The 21357-nt window shown below is 44.0% G+C and overlaps 2 protein-coding genes across 4 annotated transcripts in view; both read left to right on the forward strand.

The window, feature by feature from the left end:
* gpr158b (G protein-coupled receptor 158b) overlaps nt 1-7324 on the forward strand; it is a 29614-nt gene extending 22290 nt beyond the window's left edge. Inside the window, exons 8-13 of the mRNA XM_085930869.1 lie at nt 393-531; nt 1798-1903; nt 3950-4096; nt 4230-4473; nt 4599-5155; nt 5222-7324. Of these exons, the coding sequence (XP_085786995.1) occupies nt 393-531; nt 1798-1903; nt 3950-4096; nt 4230-4473; nt 4599-5155; nt 5222-6166 (2138 nt within the window). The 3' untranslated portion in view covers nt 6167-7324. The remainder of the gene's footprint in view (nt 1-392; nt 532-1797; nt 1904-3949; nt 4097-4229; nt 4474-4598; nt 5156-5221) is intronic.
* A 518-nt stretch (nt 7325-7842) lies between these two features.
* On the forward strand, nt 7843-12861 carry LOC147046656 (annexin A13-like). 3 transcript variants are annotated; one of them, XM_085930650.1, is made up of 11 exons: nt 7843-8029; nt 8738-8813; nt 9181-9275; nt 9349-9519; nt 9971-10004; nt 10277-10356; nt 10770-10838; nt 11298-11399; nt 11480-11555; nt 11666-11778; nt 11967-12861. In XM_085930650.1, the coding sequence occupies exons 1-11, from the start codon at nt 8015-8017 to the stop codon at nt 12084-12086; spliced, it is 951 nt and encodes a 316-aa protein (XP_085786776.1). In that variant the 5' UTR covers nt 7843-8014; the 3' UTR covers nt 12087-12861. The 3 variants fall into 3 exon arrangements, with proteins under 3 accessions (XP_085786776.1, XP_085786777.1, XP_085786778.1); XM_085930651.1 differs by having other exon boundaries at nt 9352-9519; XM_085930652.1 differs by lacking the exons at nt 11480-11555; nt 11666-11778.
* Nucleotides 12862-21357: the final 8496 nt, after the last annotated feature.

Genomic DNA, 21357 nt, shown 5'->3' on the forward strand with positions numbered 1-21357 from the left:
GCTCCCTATGCACCCTGAGACGAAATAGAGTATAGTTTAATGATTTATAGACAGATTATTTTCAGGATTAATAATCGACTCGAAATTGATGGACTCTATAGATTTGACAGGAGAGTTCATATTGCCATTTGGAAGAATAAATCAAGAAATTATAATAAATAAAATAATATGAATAAAATGATAAATCAAACAATTAAATAAATTAGAATGCAGCAAGTTTTTATATGCGTAGCTAAAATAGATCCAAATAAGATAGAGTTAGCATGTTCCTGTGGTTGAATACTGACTATAGTTCAAATTGAGGTATTTAAGAAGTTACTTTCAAATCACTGAAATTATTTTGGCAGTTTTTTCACGTCATTGGAATTCCATTTCTTCATTTTGCTTCCCAGCTGAGTTGCTCTTTCTGCTGTGGGGGGTTTACCTGTGCTACGCCGTGCGAACGATTCACTCAGCCTTCCATGAACCGCGCTACATGGCAGTGGCCATCTACAATGAGCTCCTCTTATCGGCCATCTTCCACATCATAAGGTGGGTGCACAAAACTATCATGAAACAAACAGCAAAATCTCAATTTCCCCGTGTTTTCACAGTTAAGAACATGCAAATGTCCGAGTCAGGTTTCAGGAATAAAAGAGAAAGGTCTCAGAAACAAATCAGTCGTGTTTACAGAATTACACCGTGAGGTCTTGGAGGTCATCTTAAAAGTCGTCTTGTGTCAGAAAAAGGTTTGCCGTATTTATCCCATTGCACTATTCAACTTAAGGCAAAACCATCCATTCAATTGTATTGGAAAAAATAATTAATAACCTTTCCACTAAAAACGGGTTGCCCGCATAAATGAATGAATGAATGAATGAATAAATAAATAAATAAATTCAAAATGATGAAAATGTATACAAATGGGAACATAGGTGAACCGTGAGAGTATTGTTAAAACTCGGGCAATGCAAAAAGAATACGTGCAAGGATTATTTTCCAGCCAACCAATGAGAATAGACATTTTGTTGTTAAATACTGAAAAATACTGTTGTTGTTTTTTAAAGTTGAGAATACCTCATGAAGCAATGGCAATTAGTTTCCCAATAAAAATATATAATCCAAGAAATATCAGGGCTGCACTGACATATATACCGATCAAGTTTCACAGACAATTGGATGACATTAATATTGTTCATTTATCAAGCAAAATGACCTGTATGGAAACTCTTGTGTTAGCTAGTTGATACATAAGAGTGCAAAAAAAAAGCATAGAAGGAACTGGAGAGCTCATTAAGTTTACTGAAAAAAAAAAAAACATCCACAACTTTGCTGCAAAAGTAGAAGTGCAAAGCACACTGCCCAAACAAGACAACGGACAAGGATACCCTGACAGCCGTTGACAGGAACCTTGGGACTAAATGTAGCAGAACTAATTAGACAACAAGATGCATGTGGGAGAGAGAATGCAGCCATCTCATTGGACGAAAGCTCAAAGGAAGGGGCGAGACCCACGCTTGTGGCATTTTCCACTTGTTCACTCTAGTAACTAGAGTCTAGTTCATGTGCTTTGCAAACATGAAAAACAAAGGACAATGAATGTGTCAACTGTTTTATATGCAGCATGCCAAATAGTTGAAGCATATTAACAGATCCAAACCACACATGAAGGGAAAAAATACTGTGGAAGGGTTAAATCCTTCAAATGTGTTTATAGTTGTGGAAACACTAGTGATGTCTGACAGCAGAATTCAAAGACTGCAAGAGCTCTCTGCTGATCTGGCTTTTAACTTTGACAGAAAATTTGTGTCGCTGCAGGTTCTCTGTGGCGCCCAGCCTTCACCCTGACTGGATGCTGATGTTGATCTTCGCTCACACTCATCTAACTGTCACCGTGACTGTGGGAGTGCTTCTTTTTCCAAAGGTATCATTCCATTATCTGCAATTAATGAACTGTGCCCACATCTGGTTCAGCGGATTGTAAATCTTGGAGGCTCTTTGGAATAGTTTTGGCTAATCCTTTATTGCACTTTAATCATCTTAGGTTCCGAAAGTGAAACTAAGTGTAATGACTCTCATAATCGACACAGGGGGGCTTCCATAATGGCTGATGCTGTATTGCAGCTTCTAATCACAGCAGTAGCTCATGTGACGGAAGTAATCTGAAGCATACTTTGACAAAACTATAAAGAAGCACATTTGCATCCTGCGCTGGAAACCTATTCAAATGGCGTTAGTCATTTTTGTAATTTCTCTAAGCACCCCCATGGTAGTATTTATATGCAATCTCTTACGTCTGATGGAAAACATCTAATCACCCCGCTGTGTGATAAAAGCAGTACACCATCAACGTTCCCACTTCTTTCATTCGGTCTTAATTAGGCTCCTCAGACACTGCAGTCAGTCGAGTAGGCTGGGATAATGAAACGCAACATGAAGCTCACACTGCATCTGTTTCTCAGGCTGGCTTAAATATTGGGCCTCCCTTTTGTTGTTGCTTTCACTGCTCAAGCAAAACTTTCATTACACCATCATCTACATATCGTATCAAACTCAAGGCCCGGGGGCCTAATCCGGCCCGCCACATCATTTTGTGTGGCCCGCAAAGGCAACTTGTCTGTCAACTCAGTATTTCTCGTTAAAATATCCAAATTGTAAATTCTCTTCCGTGAGATAGTACATTTTTTTAAACCCCACTTCGAGAATGAACTAGAAATTTGTTAAACTTTTTTTTTAGATGGATTCTGTTGTGCATATGATAATTAAAGATAGTCATTAATGGCCCCACGAGGGAAACCATAACTACGATGTGGCCCACAACAAAAAAACGAGTTTGACACCCTTGATCTACGTACTACCTTCATGTGACTAGATTTTATGTCCAGTGGAACATCAGTTTAACTGACTAGATGGAGGGACAGGTTATCTGACTGACCAGTCATTTTTTTCACGGTATAAAAAATATCCAGTACAGTACAAAATTACTGTAAAAAACAAAACAAAAAAAAATGCTTGAAATTAATATTTATTCAAACTTGCGTGCTGGGATGGCAACAAACTCATTTTTTTCAGAAGGCTATTAAAGTAAATAAATAATTAAGTCCCAATCAGACCAGAAAGCTTTTCAATTTCCGACGATACACACATCTGGGTGTTGTGAAATTTGTCCTCTGCATTTAACCCATCCCCATGTGATTTTGATCCGATCCCTTGGGGGAGAGGGGAGCAGTAAGCAGCAGCGGTGGCGCGCTTGGGAATCATTTTGGTGATCTAACCCCCAATTTCAACCCTTTTAATGCTGAGTGCCAGGCAGGGAGGCAATGGGTCCCATTTTTATAGTCTCTGATATGACCCGGGGTTTGAACAAGTTTGTGTGAAGTTAATTTGCAATTTTAGTAGTGACACAAAGTTGATGCACAAATTTTCTTTGCGGGCCACATAAAATTATTTGGTTGGCCATATCTGGCCCCCGAGCCTTAGGTCTGACACCGATCTGTGCACGCAATACATTATTATGTGAAATGCCAGTAGAAATTCTCTTTCGACCAGACTGATGGATCTTATGGAAGGCTGTGCATTTTTACTGGTTTCACATTAGCATACCACAAACTCTGTTAAGCATTTCCGGTGAAAAGGTTAGATGGTATAATGTTTCCGCCGTCAATAAGTAACAAGATTAGAAAAATTTATTCAGTCATTTTGTTTTTCTAATATTAATAAAATATTTGCAGTGCTCTTGTCCTGACCATTGTTATTAGCAGAAATGGCTCATTTGTCTAAATAGAACAAATTTAATTTCAGGCAGAAAACTTTTCAATTTCCGACAATCCATCTAGCATATTTACTGCAGGAAATTATTGTTCGGCGCCGTCACACCTCAGATTCCCTTTGCAGATATTTTTTGACATAATCATTACAAGGACAAATAGTTTTCTTTTTGCTTACAATGTCACGGTACTCTTTGTCTTAGTTTTTGTCCAAGGAGACTCAAGCTCGGAATGATATTGCCACTGAGGCATATGAGGAGGAGCTGGACATCGGAAGGTCTGGTTCTTACATCAACAACAGCATTACCTCAGCGTGGAGCGAGCACAGCTTAGACCCTGGGGACATACGGGTGAGGAAATACACATTCATGATCTTTCACATGGTCTTTCTGCTGCTTCAAAAATACTAAAGAAAGTCACAGGACAAGACAAACAGTAGAAATAATTTTCAAAAAAAACAACAACATGGATGACCTTTCTCAGGAGGAGTTGAAAAAACTCTATGCCCAGCTTGAAGTCTACAAACGCAAAAAGATGTTGGCCAACAACCCACATCTCCAAAAGAAACTCAATTCCAAAAAGGGCCTCGGTCGCACCCTGATGAAAAGAATCACTGAGATTCCGGAGACCATGCACATACATCGGCAGTGTAGCCGAGAAGATGGCAGTGAGCACGGTAGCAACCGCAGTACTTTGAGGAGGAACCACGTGGAGACCAGTCAGCATGGTGAGATCTTGGTGCCTGGACTTTACTGCAGCTATGTTTCTTAAATTGGAAATGAGTACGTATGGTTGAGTTAATAATTTTAAAAAGTCACACGTAACAATAATCTCATAAGAATATCCCTTTAGGAAAACCTCGAGAAGATTCCCTCAAGAGCAGAGTCATAAGCCTGCAGAAGTCGCTGAGCTATGATCACGTTTGTGAGCAAGATGATGAAACAGGAAGTCAAAGCGGCTCTGTGGCAGGGGACAAAATAACTCCGGTGGGGAATGCCGGCGAGTGTTCTCTCCTCGGTTCCCTCATCAGCCGCAAACATTACAAAAAGCAGCTGGAACCGGTCACCCCGCCATCAAAGTTGGAAGCGGCAGAGTCCACCGAGTCAGTTCCACACTTCTGGAAGTCGGCGAGCGTTCACAACCTCACGCACGAAAAGAAACCCGTGCACCTGCGCACCTCCATCATGCAGAAGTCTCTCAGTGTGATTGCCAGCGCCAAGGAGAAGATGCCCGGGCTCAGCAACAAAACACAAAGTGCGGAAGATGCCAGCAAAAAAGGGCTGAAGGGGCAGGAGGGGAGGATGTTGTCAGAAGTGGATGAGACTCCTGAACATTTTCCCAAAATGATCATCAGCCAGTCCGTGGAGTATTCCAAGACACCTTTGAAGATGGGCATCATGAAGCAGCAGGTATTTTAGGATTACTGCGAAATATTTGAGGCCTTCACTCTAATTTATTTTCTCCTTTGATTTTAGGTGAGCGGTAGCCAACCGTCCATTTGCTCTGAAACCGGCAGGAACTTGTACGACGTGTCCGAAGTTGGTCAGTGGGAGATGGAAGAACCTCAAACCCCTTCTGAAGCCAAGACACAGAAACACGTGTCCATCGCCCCGGAGGAAACCAGTGGAGGCCTAAGAGGAAGTAGCAGCTCCGGCGTCGGCAAATGTAGTCGCTCTCAGCAGAGACTGAAATCTGGGCAGTCTCCTTCAAACAGACAACGCTCCAAGGATAAAGGAGGGGAAAGGGAGGAGAGCAGGGAAACACGGAAATCTCGCGGACCCAAGTCGCCTCTGCCACTCAAGCCAGATGTGAGCCCCTGGGATTTTGAGGAGCAGCCTATGCTCGGTAAGCTTTCAGAGTCCATTTCCCCAGAAAGAATCCGGCGCAAAAAGAGCGTTACGCCGACTGACGGTAAACCCAAGGCGCTCCGGTCGGACCACTCCAAGTCCACCGGAAGCCTATTGCAGCCTCCCTCCTTGAAGCTGGAGATCTGCCCGTGGGATTACAACAGCCCGCCCTCGCCCAAGCAGGAGAAGATCTGCACCAGCCCTTCCGCACACAAGAAGAAACGGAAAGGCTCCTGCTCATCCGGCCACAAAGGCGAGAAGGAGAAAGGGAGGGAGAAAAACCGGGAAAGACAGAGCTCGTCCGGCAAGCAGCCGTCGGAGAGAAGGCGCGTTAGCCAGTCGTCTGAGTGCGGCGGGCCGCTCTCCGAGCGACGGAGGAGCTCCAGCAAAGACCCAGAGGGGGCGGAGTTGAGGAGGGCAGAGAGCGATGAGGCCTCAAACAGCACTTTTGCTCAGACTGAAACTTCCACGGACAAGAAAAAAAAAAAGTATCACAAACCTGCAGTCGGTAGCGGGCCAAAAATGGTTGACATATGTCCCTGGGACTTTCGGGACCCTGGAGAGAAGGCATGATGACTGCTGTCTTTTTCCCGTTAGAGATGTATTTAACTAAAATCATTTTCGACACAAACAAAAATGGACTGAGTTCACTGGTTTTAATGCAAGAAAAACTTCTGGAGCCTGTTGCTGTCGCCAGATCCAAAGTAATATCAAAACAACTCAATCTGGATCTTATCTTTTGCAAGTATTTTACTTGCACACTGCCACATTTATTCCATCATGATATGCTGACATGAGTCTTTTTTCCATCTTTTTTGACACATGCAAACAATGAATGCTTCACCTAATAATTTTGCCAGATATTGATGTATGCGTTCCATGAAGAGCTGAAGATCCTCGTGGGATCTTATTACAGTACGAATACTAATGCACACCCACAAAAAATATCGAATAGAAACTGTGAAACAGGACCCAATACTTTATTCACAGCATGATGATGACGCCGATGGCGCGTGTTTAGAAAAAGTTGAGAATAACATTCTTGTCCAGTTTTCTGTCAGCACCTTAGAAAAGCCAGCGCATGCGGTAACTATTGACTGTATATTGATTTACTTGTTGCATCAGTGGAATTATTGTTGTTCTAGTATCTATCTGTCTTCTAATGTACCACAGGAAATCAACCACATTTGTGCATTTATTAATTCTATACAAATACTGTAGATCAGTCACAGACACATCCATGAGGCTTGATTTTCTCTTTTTGTATATTTCCTTGAATTAGTTGCAATCTTTTTCTACTCTCTGCATCCCTTAAAAAAAAAAGCTTTCATTTGATGAAAAGGTTTTCCCAATATACTCATTTTCAGAGTAGAGCGTTATGGGTTGGCTTTTTTATTTTAATCACTAAGAGATGCTTATCGCTCGCATCTTGCTTGCTATTTGCTTTTCCTAATGGTTTTTGAAACAAAATAATATTTTATGAATCTTGTGTCACTTCTGTTATTTTGAATGGATTTTCTTACATTGCACAACTGCACAGATGCAACCGATTTCCATGACCATTTTTTTTTTTATTCTCACTAATATTTTTCTGTCAGCCATCAAATGTGACATGTTCCGCCCAGTATCTTATGCTTGTTATCTGGTTTTACTCCCAAAAGCATCCATGTGGGAATTTATTTCTATGTGACTATTCATATTGTGTTGCATGAATATACAATGAATATACTGTTGTCGATTCATAATTAAATATTTATTTTAAAACTCACAGGTCACCCTTCTGTTTCACTTAATAATTGAATATGATGATTCTTCGATCCATGCATCCTCTTTACCTTTTATCATTATTGGGGTAGCTGGAGCCCGTTCTGGCTGACTCTGGGTGAGATGTGAGGGCGCCTCCACCTTGGGTCACAGCCAATCATGCCTAAGAGTAGGGATAATTAAAGTCTGCTTTAATTTCCAAAAGCAATTTTAGCGAAATTAATTTGGAGGTTGCTTTCTTCCACCCCTTCGTAACATTATAAGCGGGTGCTGTGCAACACTGCTATCTTGTGGACAAATTCAATACAGCATCTGTTTATGAAGCTTTAACAATAAATACAATAATGACGTAACGAGCCTGAGAAGTACATTATTATGTATCCGTTGATCATATAGCCATGATATTCTACTTTTTTTTTTTTTTGCATTGTACGTTCAACCTACAAAAAGTGTGCTCTCTCCTACCGCCACCCTCCCCACCTTAAAGTGGTGACGTCGGTCCTGCAGAACCGGACAGGGCAGATCCTCTCTGCAGCACCTGGCACTCCTCTTCATTATCTCTTCCACGAACTCCACACTCGCTATCCAAACACACAACAAAATCACACTCTTTGTTGTTGTGTTTTTATAACAACACGCACTTGATTACGTAGCATCATGGGCAACGTCCAGGTAAGGAATTGCAAACCTAGACGTTTACGTTTCACGGCGAGTTCTGATCGTTCTTATAGAATGAGGCCGTCGTGCTTTTCAGGTTTTTGGTACTTTGATACGCATCTTTTCAAGATGAATGTGCACCTCAATGTACAAAACGTTGTGGGCTTTTCAGGAGGGCTTTTGAGGAGTTTAACGCACTTTTCCCTCAGTACCGTATTGTAAACTTTTAACCTGTTTAACTAGTTATTTTGAGTAAGGGACAAATTGCGCACCACGGTTTCATCAGCGTTTGGAGCGTTTTTTTTTTTTTTACTATATCACTAGCTACAGTGGAACAACGCATGGAACAAAGCATGACTGGAGCAAGTGTTAAGATATTCTCTTAAAATGACAAAATATGGACATCTCTTGCAAAGAGTTGCCCACTATAAGGATAAATAACTTTTGAGAAGGGCTAATAAATATGCTGCATTGCATGAGGTGAGTAGTTGTGTGGATGCTCCTGGCAATGACTCAGCAACACTCAAGCTGCGCCAGTCTGCAAGCGGCCTGGATGTCACGCCCAAGGACCAGACCTCCTCTGGTTTCAGATCATATTATAAATTCTCATAAGAGGCAGTTTGAAAACTAGGAAGTTGGGAACGCAGTGTTATTTGTTTAGTCATCATAATGGCGTGCAAATGGGACATTTTCACTGGTCCCGTCTACATTTCTGCTTTCTAGCCCACAATCGTCCCATTTGAGGATTTTGATGTTACAGCTGACATAAAGGCCATTCGACAAGCGTGTAAAGGTGTAGGTGAGTATGTCATTTATTTTTAACACTTTTCCCTGATCGGTCACAGTGGACAATGCCGCATCTGCATTTGGCATGCTTTTAAACGCTTTGCAGTGGCGGAGCGAGGATTTTTTTTCCTTTGGAATGTCTCAAGGGTTAAGGCAAAGATACAATAATTTTTTACAAACTCAAAGAAAATCCTTCAAAAAATCTGACAAAGATTTATTAAATTCTCTCATAAGGGATGAGTCAGAATGTTCAAAACAATTCTCGGAAAAATCTGAAAATACCCAAAAGTTTTTATCTGTCGTTTGTTGGAGACTACCATTGAGTGAATAGTTGTTTGCGTGCATACGGATGTTTCTCATTCTGAAATGTGGTCCTTAAGGTACGGATGAAGAGGCCATTATTCAAATCCTGGCCAATCGCTCGGCAGTCCAACGTCTGGAAATCAAGCAAGCTTACTTTGAAAAGTACGATGATGTGAGTACCTCCTCATCTGGCCTTTTGTTTCATATCATCAGTACATTGTGTTACAGTGTGCCTCTTCCTTCAGGAGTTAGAAGAGGTCCTGAAAAAGGAATTGACTGGCAGCTTTGAGAACGCCATTGTGGCTATGTTGGACCCGCCAAATGTCTTCTTTGCCAAGGAGCTGAGCAAGGCCATGAAGGGGGCAGGCACAGATGAATCCGTGCTTGTGGAGATCCTGTGCACAGCTACTAATGAGGTCTGTCAACATATGCTAAAATCACTTTGGCAGCACACCAAAGTGGTTTAGCATTTTGAAGAAGCAATCCAAAGTATTAAGTCTTAATTTTAACATATTCGAGATCAAATTTTTTTCCATATTTGGACATGCTAAAACTCTCTTGGCTAAATGTTGTTTAAATGTTGGCAAAATTGTGTTTCTTGAATTTAATTTTTTTTATTTGCAAGCAACTATTATAGTTGTGAATACAGTTGATGTAAAGTGTATGCTGTTAAAAAGAGCCACGGAATACAGAAATCATAGCATAATCCTAATTCAAGACAATAAATTGAATTTGTTACATTATTCTCACTAAAATCCCAACAAGAATAGTCAAATTTAAAAAAGTTGACTCTCAACTTGGATTCTTGGCAGTTTTCATATTTCTAAATAAAAAGGTTTCAATTTTCTTTCTTTTTTTCATTATCAGGACATCAACAGTTACAAAGAGGCCTATGCCCAGGGTAAGTTCTCCTTTTTGAATGAACTGTATAAATATTCATCCATTAACGTCAATTTTATTTTGAGGCATGATGTTGGAGCCTGTAGAAAAGTTTTCTCTCCCCCCCCCCCTCCCCCCTCCCCACGAACATTGACTAGTAAGTATTCCGATTAAAAATCTAGCTAAAAGTTACAGATCACAATTGGAGGATGTCTGTGTGGGGGGGAAAATCTGTACACCATCTTACCTTATGTGCTTATTAGAAGACTAAAACGAGGAACTGTAACTTTGCAGTGCTTGAACGTGACCTGGAGGCTGACGTTGACGATGATACCAGCGGAGATGTGAAGAACCTCCTTATCTCACTCCTGCAGGTAAACGCCTTTGATTCAACTTGACCAAATCATGAAATAGTCATGCTTCAAAACGAGTCAATAAAATGGAGGACAAATTCGAATTGCATCTCCCCTTGCGATAACCTCCACAAAATAGCTTTGCATGCTTTTCTTCACCTACTGAGATATTCAGCGACGCATCACATCATTGTTTTGCCTGCATACCAACTTCATCCCTTTCACACCCACCCGTTTCCTTCCCCTCGTGAAAAATGACAAGCACAGTATGACTCATGTCCACAGAAATGTGCCATCCAATACTGTCCTTGAAAAATGCCTTGTAGTTGATTATTTATGATCCCACATGATGTGTCTATTTGTTTTAAGCCATCGCTTGGGCTTTTCCACTTCTCACTAAATCTCTTTATCTTCATCATTAAATCTGTCTACAGGCGAGCAGAGACGAGGGCTTCGAGGTGGATGAGGGCTTCGCCGAACAAGACGGCGCATCTTTATTTGAGGTACATTTTGAAAAGATTGCACAAAACAGGTCTTTTCTGCTCGTGTTGACATTTTGAAATGACAGACGGGACAATTATTTGTGACATCATCTGTTCTGCTGGGCAGTTTTGGAGGTTTTAAATTATGTGAGGTGGGGATATGGTGCAACAGCTTCCTCTAGTGGTACAAGAAAGAATCACTCAATTAAATGGTCACACCATGTGTAATGTTACAGTGGCTTCAGTGTATTCATTTTTTAATCAGTATATACAGTTTTTAGTACAAGATATATCTATATCTTCTATATGTAGAAGATGTCCACCAACAGCATATTTGGGATCTTAAGGCCTGATTGTTTCTCATCTAACTCCCAATGCGTCAAATAATCCCGAAAAGTGCTGTCAGACAAATGTGTTTTAATGAGCTCCACATTGAAGGGAATGATTTCCTGCTGTCATTTATTTGATCGTAACCACCAGGCAGGAGAAGGCATGTTTGGGACAGATGAGTCCACCTTCAGCTACATCCTCACACACAGAAACTACATGCAGCTCCAGGCCACCTTTAAAGCTTATGAAGCAGTAAGTACTGCACCCACTCATTCTGGAGCAGAATCTGCCTGTAATGCGAGTCAGTAAAGACTCACATTTTTGTCTTTAAGCTGTCAGGGACAGACATTTTGGACACGATTGACTCTGAGGCCACAGGAACCCTAAAGGACTGTTATGTCACTCTAGGTAATAAAGATGCGGAATTGGGTCATTTTAAAGACTTGACGAACAACTGCAAACACGATATTTTGAAAACGTCTCAAGTAGTCTTCTAATTCAAGATGTGTATTGAATAGTTCGGTGCGCCAAGAACCCTCAACTGTACTTTGCGCGACGCCTTAATGCTGCTATGAAGGGACTCGGCACCGATGAGGACACACTCATCCGCTTGATCGTGGGCCGCTCTGAGGTGCGTGTGTGTTTGTGTGCAACCACGGTTGCGTTACATCTGATCAGGTACAAAGATGTTGCGGATCTGCTCCATCACTTAAAGCAAAGTAATGCTCGATGCCTCTGGACATCATGGAGTATGACATCACGTTATTTTTATTATTATTTTTTATTATTCTGTGTGTTGATGGCACATTTTTCCATCAGATTGACCTGGAGACGGTGAAGGACATGTACCTGGAAAAGTATGACGTCACCTTAAAAGATGCCCTGGATGCCGAGTGCGGCGGAGATTTCAAACGTCTCCTCCTGGAGATCTTGCACTGAAACACTATCCTTCTTCTAAAAGGCCTTATTTAAACAGTCGTGTATTTTCCTCTCTACCTCCTCTAAGTAACCCCATTGTTCACTCAGTCCCTGCGTGTCATCACCACATTCTTCTTGAACTTGTGGTTCTTTATTAGCTCGCTGTCTGTTGACATACTCTCACCTGCGTCCTTGTGGCAAGACGTTGACGCATATTTACTGCCATTTAAATTTCTCCAATATTATTACATTCAGTGGAAAGTTTCATATATACTGCCTAAATGCTTCTATAAACATTAACTACCAGCTTTGAGAGACAAACAGTACATGTATTAGCCAGTACATGAGTACATTATTTACTGTCAGCCAGTGACTGTGTCAATTGCAGTTTGCATTTTAAACACATTAGAGTGTCTCATTATCTGTGTAAAAACACTTTGTTTTTATTTGCATTACAAATGTAGTGCAATTTCCTGCAAAGGTATCTTTTGTAGGTATGCCATGGTACTTTCTGCCACAACACAAGTGCCGACTGATCACAATAGATGAATAGGCGATTAGCAGTACAGTAACTTCTAACTTGTAAAGTGTAACTTCACCTGTACACTGCACACTGTTTAGGACACCTTCATGCCTGTGGGATTTTTTGAAAACCCTAGTAATCACAGTTAATAAATTGCAATCTTCTCACTTGATATAGTATGCAATTGCAATTTTCACAAACCTAGTAAACTTTGTTTAATGCACTAACAATGGATGATTAGACTGTGCTGTTAACACTGAACTATGTATGCAATTGTATGTTATTTAAATCTAAATTTAGTGGCCATTGTAATAGATTGTTGCATTGTCATGTAGTAAATTGACTCACTAGACCAGGGGTGTCAAACTCGTTTTTTTCCACGGGCCGCATTGCAGTCTTAGCTTCTTTCGGGGGAGCGGGGGGGGGGGCATTATGACTGTCAACCCAAATAAATGTATGAACACCTCATATTATACACAGTGAAAGCTACAAAACAAACTGACAAATAACTTGTTTTCAAATCAGATGAGTAAAAACTGGTCAAATATTTAAAAGAAAAAGATATTAAAAGTGAAGACAATTTGCAATTCTAGTGATGACACGCGAATTTGATGCACAATTTGTCTTGGCGGGCCTTGAGTTTGACACCTATGCACTAGCCTATCAAAAGTATATGTTGGTGTATTCTGATGACTGGAAACATGTTGACTGTTACTTTTCAGCCTACCTCTTTTGTAGTTTGGCATATTGTATATTAAAAAAAACAAAAAACAAGCAGACATTCAAAGCAAATTAAAACAGGGTAATGGTAGCACCAATCCTTGAACAAATTAAATGTAGAACAAATTTCAAATTAATATAGTTTACAAACATTGTCTTTCAGTAGTTCATTTCAAAAAGTGAAACTTGCGTATTAGATTTAAGATGTAGATTCCTTTTTTAAAAGTAGTAAATTCCAACTTAATTTATATATATTTAAATCCTTTTGATGATTCTATATTCTCATTTACTGAAATTGGGATGACATTTTTTTTTCACTCCTGAAAATATACGAGTTTCACTTTCTACTGAACCACAGAGCAGTGACGTGTGGTGAGGTTCATGACTCCTTAAGCGTCAGATTTACAAATATATAAACCCAAAAGGGTTAGGGTTAGGTTTTGGGTACTGAGACCCACTCCAAAAGGAGCGAGGAGGTGCACGGACCTCCCGGTCCCAGGATCCCCCATCCCCTCTGCTCAAAAAATTGGGCGGCTGACGTTGCACCCTCCGACCACGACTAACCACCGTCCACTCTGACATTGTCGCTTTTCAGTTTATATATATTTTTTTATTTTTTTATTTTTTTTTATATTTTTTTTTAATTTTTTTTAATGTTTTGATAAACTGTAAGTATTATTAACAAAACCCCAACAACTCAAACACATTAACTGTGCCCAAACCAACAAAACAAAATTCTATGTTATAAAAAAGAACTGAAACAAATACGACGTTTCGACCTTAATCGGTCTTCATCAGGTACTATCAAAACAAAAGAAATGAAAACTCTCCTCCCCCACAAAATTATATTTATATTCTTTAATCAAAGAGCTGGCTAGTTTTTATGTGAGCAGAGAGTTCACCGTTCGAAAGGCAAATGCACAATGAGCCCGTTTTGTACTCGTCTCCTTTTATGCTCTCTTTTCCCCGCCCTTCTTTTTTCTTTATTTCAATTTTCTAACTTTCCGATTTTCTCTTGTATTTTATCCCACTTTATTCACCATACACCACTAAATACATCGGTCCAATTAGTCTCATCCGTTCTGTTGTTTATTGTACATTCATGCAGTAATAGTTTTCCATGTCTTTTTAACCCAATCCTCAATTAATTTTTATCTTTTATACTGTATATGTATTTAACACTCCCAAGATTCCATAAATGATTTCGAACTAATTGGCATTTATACAGTTTAATTGTCAACGTTCCAAAAATAAAAATAAAATAAAAAATTTAAGAGTTCCAAAACAAGGTATTTTAGATTTTTTAGTCTTTTTAAATGTCTTTTAAAATAAAATAAAAAAAACTTTTAATGAAATGTTAAATTTTAGCGACCGCTCTGTCACAATAATGCGACCAGCGCGGTGCAGTTGCGCAGTCGGGGACGCGCTAGGGTTGCGCGTTCGGCGGTGCGCTGCAGTTGCGCGATCGGACAAAATTAAACTTCCTGCGCACTGAGGTCCACTTAAATTTTGGAAAGTACACCAGGTCTTTATAAATATTTTATAAATTTCAGCGGCCGCTCTGTCACAATAATGCGACCAGCGCGGTGCAGTTGCGCGGTCGGCGACGCGTTACAGTTGCGCGTTCGAACAAGAATGCGCAAATGCAAAAATGACGTTTATTTATTTTATTTTTTTTGCTTGGAACGGATTCAAAATATTTTCCATTATTTGTAATGGGAAAACATGACCAACACATTGTACTCTGGCGCACCTAAAGACCAAAGTTGGTACTGCACCCCTGTGACTGGTGGCACTTAGAAAATATTCGCCGAGTTGGCGGGGACCTCCAGGCGGAGACCGTTATTTTCCGTCATTCGAGGCCGGCTGCAGAACCGGCGCTGGGCGGACGCCAGAGCTTTGCAGGGCCGGTGGCACTTAGAAAATATTCGCCAAGTTGGCGTTGATCTCCAGGCGGAGACCGTTATTTTTCGTCATTCGAGGCCGGCTGCGGAACCGGCGCTGGTCGGACGCCGAAGCTCGGCAGGGCCGATGGAACTTAGAAAATATTTGCCGAGTTGGCGGGGACCTCCAGGCGGAGACCGTTATTTTTCGTCATTCGAGGCCGGCTGCAGAACCGGCGCCGGTCGGACGACGAAGCTCGGCAGGGCCGTGGCACTTAGAAAATATTCCCCAAGTTGGCGTTGATCTCCAGGCGGAGACCGTTATTTTTCGTCATTCGTGGCCGGCTGCGGAACCGGCGCTGGTCGGACGCCGGAGCTCGGCAGGGCCGTTGGCACTTAGAAAATATTCGCCGAGTTGGCGGGGAGCTCCGGGCGGAGACCGACATTTTTCGTCATCCGGGTTCGACCCGTGAACCGGCGTTGGGCGGACGCCAGAGCCACGCAGAGCCGGTGGCACTTAGAAAATATTCGCCGAGTTGGCTGGGAGCTCCGGGCGGAGACCGACAGTTTTCGTCATCCGGGTTCGACCCGGGAACCGGCGTTGGGCGGACGCCATAGCAACGCAGAGCCGGTGGCACTTAGAAAATATTGGAGCCATGTTGTCTGGGGCTTCATGCCCCTGGTAGGGTCACCCATGGCAGAAGGGTCCTAGGTGAGGGGCCAGACAAAGCACGGCTCAGAAGACCCCTGATGATGATTACAATAAATGGACGTCGTTTTCCCTCGCCCGGACGCGGGTCACCGGGGCCCCTCTCTGGAGCCAGGCCTGGAGGTGGGGCTCGAAGGCGAGCGCCTGGTGGCCGGGCCTTCGCTCATGGGGTCCGATCGGGCATAGCCCGAAAAGAAAACGTGGGTCCCCCTTCCAATGGGCTCACCACCTATAGGAGGGGCCAAAGGGGTCGGGTGCATAGTGAGCTGGGCGGCGGCCAAAGGCGGGGACCTTGGCGGTCCGATCCCCGGCTGCAGAAACTGGCTCTAGGGACATGGAATGTCACCTCTCTGGCTGGAAAGGAGCCTGAGCTGGTGTGTGAGGCAGAAAGGTTCCGACTAGATATAGTCGGACTTGCCTCCACACATAGTTTGGGCTCTGGTACAAGTCCTCTCGAGAGGGGTGGACTCTCTTCCACTCTAGAGTTGCCCACGGTGAGAGGCGTCGAGCAGGTGTTGGCATACTTATTGCCCCCCGGCTGGGCGCCTTCACATTGGGGTTCACCCCGGTGAGCGAGAGGGTAGCCTCCCTCCGCCTTCGGGTGGGGGGACGGGTCCTGACTGTTGTCTGTGTCTATGCACCGAACGGCAGCTCAGAGTACCCACCCTTCTTAGAGTCCCTGGAGGAAGTGCTGGAGAACGCTCCTTCTGGGGACTCCATCGTTCTACTGGGTGACTTCAATGCTCACGTGGGCAATGACAGTGAGACCTGGAAGGGCGTGATTGGGAGGAACGGCCCCCCCGATCTGAACCCGAGCGGTGTTCTATTATTGGAATTCTGTGCTCGACACGGATTTTCTATAATGAACACCATGTTCAAGCATAAGGGTGTCCATGTGTGCACTTGGCACCAGGACACCCTAGGCCGCAGTTCGTTGATCGACCTTGTAGTCGTGTCATCGGATTTGCGGCCGCATGTTTTGGACACTCGGGTGAAGAGAGGGGCGGAGCTGTCAACTGATCACCACCTGGTGGTGGGTTGGCTCCGATGGTGGGGGAAGATGCCGGTTCGACCTGGCAGGCCCAAACGCTCTGTGAGGGTCTGCTGGGAACGTCTGTCAGAATCCCCTGTCAGGAAGAGCTTCAACTCCCACCTCCGGCAGAGCTTTTCCCACGTCCCGGGGGAGGCGGGGGACATTGAGTCCGAGTGGACCTTGTTCCGCGCCTCCATTGTTGAGGCAGCCGACCGGAGCTGTGGCCGTAAGGTTGTTGGTGCCTGTCGTGGCGGCAATCCTCGAACCCGGTGGTGGACACCGGCGGTAAGGGATGCCGTCAAGCTGAAGAAGGAGTCCTATAGGGCCTTTTTGGCCTGCGGGACTCCGGAGGCAGCTGACAGGTACCGGATGGCCAAGCGGAACGCGGCTTCGGCGGTTGCTGAGGCAAAAACTCGGGCGTGGGAGGAGTTTGGCGAGGCCATGGAGAATGACTTCCGCTTCGAGGAAATTCTGGTCCACCATCCGGCGTCTCAGGAGGGGGAAGCAGTGCACGGTCAACACTGTTTACAGTGGAGATGGTGTGCTGCTGACCTCGACTCGGGATGTCGTGAGTCGGTGGGGGGAATACTTCGAAGACCTCCTCAATTCCACCGACACGCCTTCCATTGTGGAAGCAGGGCCTGGGGACTCTGAGGCGGACTCTCCAATCTCGGAGGTCGAAGTCACTGAGGTAGTCAAAAAACTCCTCGGTGGCAAGGCCCCGGGGGTGGATGAGATCTGCCCGGAGTTCTTAAAGGCTCTGGATGTTGTGGGGCTGTCATGGCCGACACGCCTCTACAGCATTGCGTGGACATCAGGGACGGTGCCTCTGGATTGGCAGACTGGGGTGGTGGTTCCCCTCTTTAAGAAGGGGGACCGGAGGGTGTGTTCCAATTACAGGGGAATCACACTCCTCAGCCTCCCTGGTAAGGTCTATTCAGGGGTGCTGGAGAGGAGGATCCGTCGGGAGGTCGAACCTCGGATTCAGGAGGAGCAGTGTGGCTTTCGTCCTGGCCGTGGAACAGTGGACCAGCTCTACACCCTCGGCAGGATCCTCGAGGGTGCATGGGAGTTCGCCCAACCAGTCCACATGTGTTTTGTGGACTTGGAGAAGGCGTTCGACCGTGTCCCTCGGGAGGTTCTCTGGGAGGTGCTTCGGGAGTACGGGGTGCCGAGCCAACTGATAAGGGCGGTTCGGTCCCTGTATCACCGATGCCAGAGTTTGGTCCGCATTTCCGGCAGTAAGTCGGATTCGTTCCCAGTGAGGGTTGGACTCCGCCAAGGCTGCCCTTTGTCACCGATTCTGTTCATAATTTTTATGGACAGAATTTCTAGGCGCAGCCGAGGCGTTGAGGGGGTCCGGTTTGGGGACCTCAGCATCGCGTCTCTGCTTTTTGCAGATGACGTGGTGCTGTTGGCTTCTTCAGTCCGTGATCTCCAGCTCTCACTGGAGCAGTTCGCAGCCGAGTGTGAAGCGGTCGGGATGAGGGTCAGCACCTCCAAATCCGAGTCCATGGTCCTCGGTCGGAAAAGGGTGGAATGCCCTCTCCGGATCGGGGATGAGATCCTGCCCCAAGTGGAGGAGTTCAAGTATCTTGGGGTCTTGTTCACGAGTGAGGGCAGGATGGGGCGCGAGATCGACAGGCGGATCGGTGCAGCGTCGGCAGTAATGCGGACTCTGTACCGGTCCGTCGTGGTGAAGAGAGAGCTGAGCCAAAAGGCAAAGCTCTCGATTTACCGGTCGATCTACGCTCCTGCCCTCACCTATGGTCACGAGCTATGGGTCGTGACCGAAAGAACGAGATCCAGGATACAAGCGGCTGAAATGAGTTTCCTCCGCAGGGTGTCCGGGCTCTCCCTTAGAGATAGGGTGAGAAGCTCGGTCATCCGGGAGAGACTCGGAGTAGAGCCGCTGCTCCTCCACGTTGAGAGGAGCCAGATGAGGTGGCTCGGGCATCTCATCAGGATGCCTCCTGGACGCCTCCCTGGGGAAGTGTTCCGGGCATGTCCCACCGGTAGGAGACCCCGGGGTCGACCCAGGACGCGCTAGAGAGACTACGTCTCTCGGCTGGCCTGGGAACGCCTTGGGATCCCCCGGGATGAGCTGGAGGAAGTGGCTGGGGAGAGGGAGGTCTGGGAGTCCCTCCTAAAGTTGCTGCCCCCGCGACCCGACCCCGGATAAGCGGAAGAAGATGAAGGTGAAGAAGGTGAAGGGTTCGACCCGGGAACCGGCGTTGGGCGGACGCCATAGCAACGCAGAGCCAGTGGCACTTAGAAAATATTGGCCGAGTTGGCGGGGACCTCCAGGCGGAGACCGTTATTTTTCGTCATTCGAGGCCGTCTGCAGAACCGGCGCTGGGCGGACGCCAGAGCTTTGCAGGGCCGGTGGCACTTAGAAAATATTGGCCGAGTTGGCGGGGACCTCCAGGCGGAGACCGTTATTTTTCGTCATTCAAGGCCGTCTCCAGAACCGGCGCTGGGCGGACGCCAGAGCTTTGCAGGGCCGGTGGCACTTAGAAAATTTTCGCCAAGTTGGCGTTGATCTCCAGGCGGAGACCGTTATTTTTCATCATTCGAGGCCGGCTGCGGAACCGGCGCTGGTCGGACGCCGAAGCTCGGCAGGGCCGGTGGCACTTAGAGACCTATTCTGAATTACACCTAACACAACTTTAGATCTATTGAATGAATAAATGAATGAAGTCGTTTAAATAATGATTTTGGTTAAATACTAGGTATATACAGAAATCCTACAGCACAAAATGGGCAGAGTTTACTTATGTGAAAAGGAGTGGGAAGAGGATTTATTGAATTTATTTAATCTATTTTAATTCCAAGGAAAATTTGAATTTGCTCTAAATCCTGATTTAACCAAAGAATGGTGCCAAATTTTCACATACGTCTTAATAGAACGTATTAAACATTTAGTTAAATTGATAGAAGTTGTTAATAAGAGCGAGTGGAGTAACATGAGACCTTGTTTGAAAAGGAGTGGGAAGAAGACCTATTTAATTTATTTAATGGGAAAAAGTAAGACTTATTTAGCTTATTTAATCTATTTTTATTCCCAGGCAAAATTGGATGTGCTGCAATTCAAAATTTCACCACATGATGGTGCCAAATCTTGACTATAGATCTGATAGGACGTACTAAACGCTTAGTTAAATTGATAGAAGTTGGTCATATGAGCGAGTGGAGTAACGAGATCTATTCTGAATTACACATAGCGCACACAACTTTGGATCTTTTGAATGAGACCTGAGGACATATTAAACGCTTAGTTAAATTGATAGAAGTTGATAAGAGCGAGTAGAGTAACATGAGATATGTTCTGAATTACACATAGGTACACACAACTTTGGATCTTTTGAATGGATGAATATTTGATAATGATAATTTAAATTATGACGTATAAATACTAGTTATAAACAGAAAATCTACTACACAAAATAGGCAGAGTTTACTTGTTTGAAAAGGAGTGGGAAAAATACTTATTTAATTTATTTTGACATGAGACTTGTTGTGAATTACACAACACAACTTTGGATCTTTTGAATAAATAAATGAATGAGTAAAGTCATTTAAATATTGATTTTGTATAAATACTAGGTATAGACGCAAAAACTACTACACAAAATGGGCAGGCTTTACTTGTTTGAAAAGGAATGGGAAGACGACCTACTTAATTTATTAAATGGGAACTGTTAGGAATGTTCCGACTCTAACTTATTTTGCAAGAACCACACGGGAGACAGTATGCCCTTTGAACACTTGCAAGTGGAGAATTTGTTCGTTACTGTAGATACAGCAATGTCCGAACAAAGTCTGCCGTTGGAGTCATGCAAGAGGCTATTTATTGAGAGAAGAAGGGTGGGGGTGAGAGTGGCCAAGGTGGGGGTGACAATTTACATGTGTGGTGGCCAAGGTGGGGGTGAAACCCCTGGCCTCTGATCACATCATAGCAGGGGTTGTTTTACGATGTTGAGTAGACAGAACAACTTTGATTGCGTCTTCTACAGTTGGTCAATCAGTGCAAAGGATCTTAGCACTTTGTTCTACTACTTTGTTAAGACAGGACAAGCTTAGGTTAATTATTACTGATTACATTCCAACATAATATGATCAACCTAATCTATTCAACCCTAACATATCCCTCCTGTTTATCATATGATGTTGTCAAGAAAAACAATTAAAAAAAACCCCACAGAAACAGCATATCATTGTACCCCTCACTTGCGAAGCATTTTCGATGGCCAAATCATTAAGTTTCTGTAAGACATGTACGGCTAAACAGCATCATCGCAATCTACGTAGATCAATTTTAGTGTGTGAGTAAAAAACCTGCGGCAAGATGTTATAATGCAGGAAAAGTCTCACACGGTCCCTCTGCCTTAGGCGACCATAATGTTATCAATAACAACAGTCAA

This window comes from Syngnathus leptorhynchus, chromosome 14, assembly GCF_054491065.1.
Source record: "Syngnathus leptorhynchus isolate UIUO chromosome 14, UIUO_Slep, whole genome shotgun sequence".
In the NCBI taxonomy this organism is placed as follows: Eukaryota; Metazoa; Chordata; class Actinopteri; order Syngnathiformes; family Syngnathidae; genus Syngnathus; species Syngnathus leptorhynchus.

Excerpts from the sequence above, each read along its gene's own strand:
- LOC147046656 (XM_085930650.1), top strand. Across the intron at positions 9,520-9,970 it reads TGTGCACAGCTACTAATGAG|GACATCAACAGTTACAAAGA; the intron begins GTCTGTCAACAT and ends TTTCATTATCAG. Across the intron at positions 10,005-10,276 it reads CAAAGAGGCCTATGCCCAGG|TGCTTGAACGTGACCTGGAG; the intron begins GTAAGTTCTCCT and ends GTAACTTTGCAG.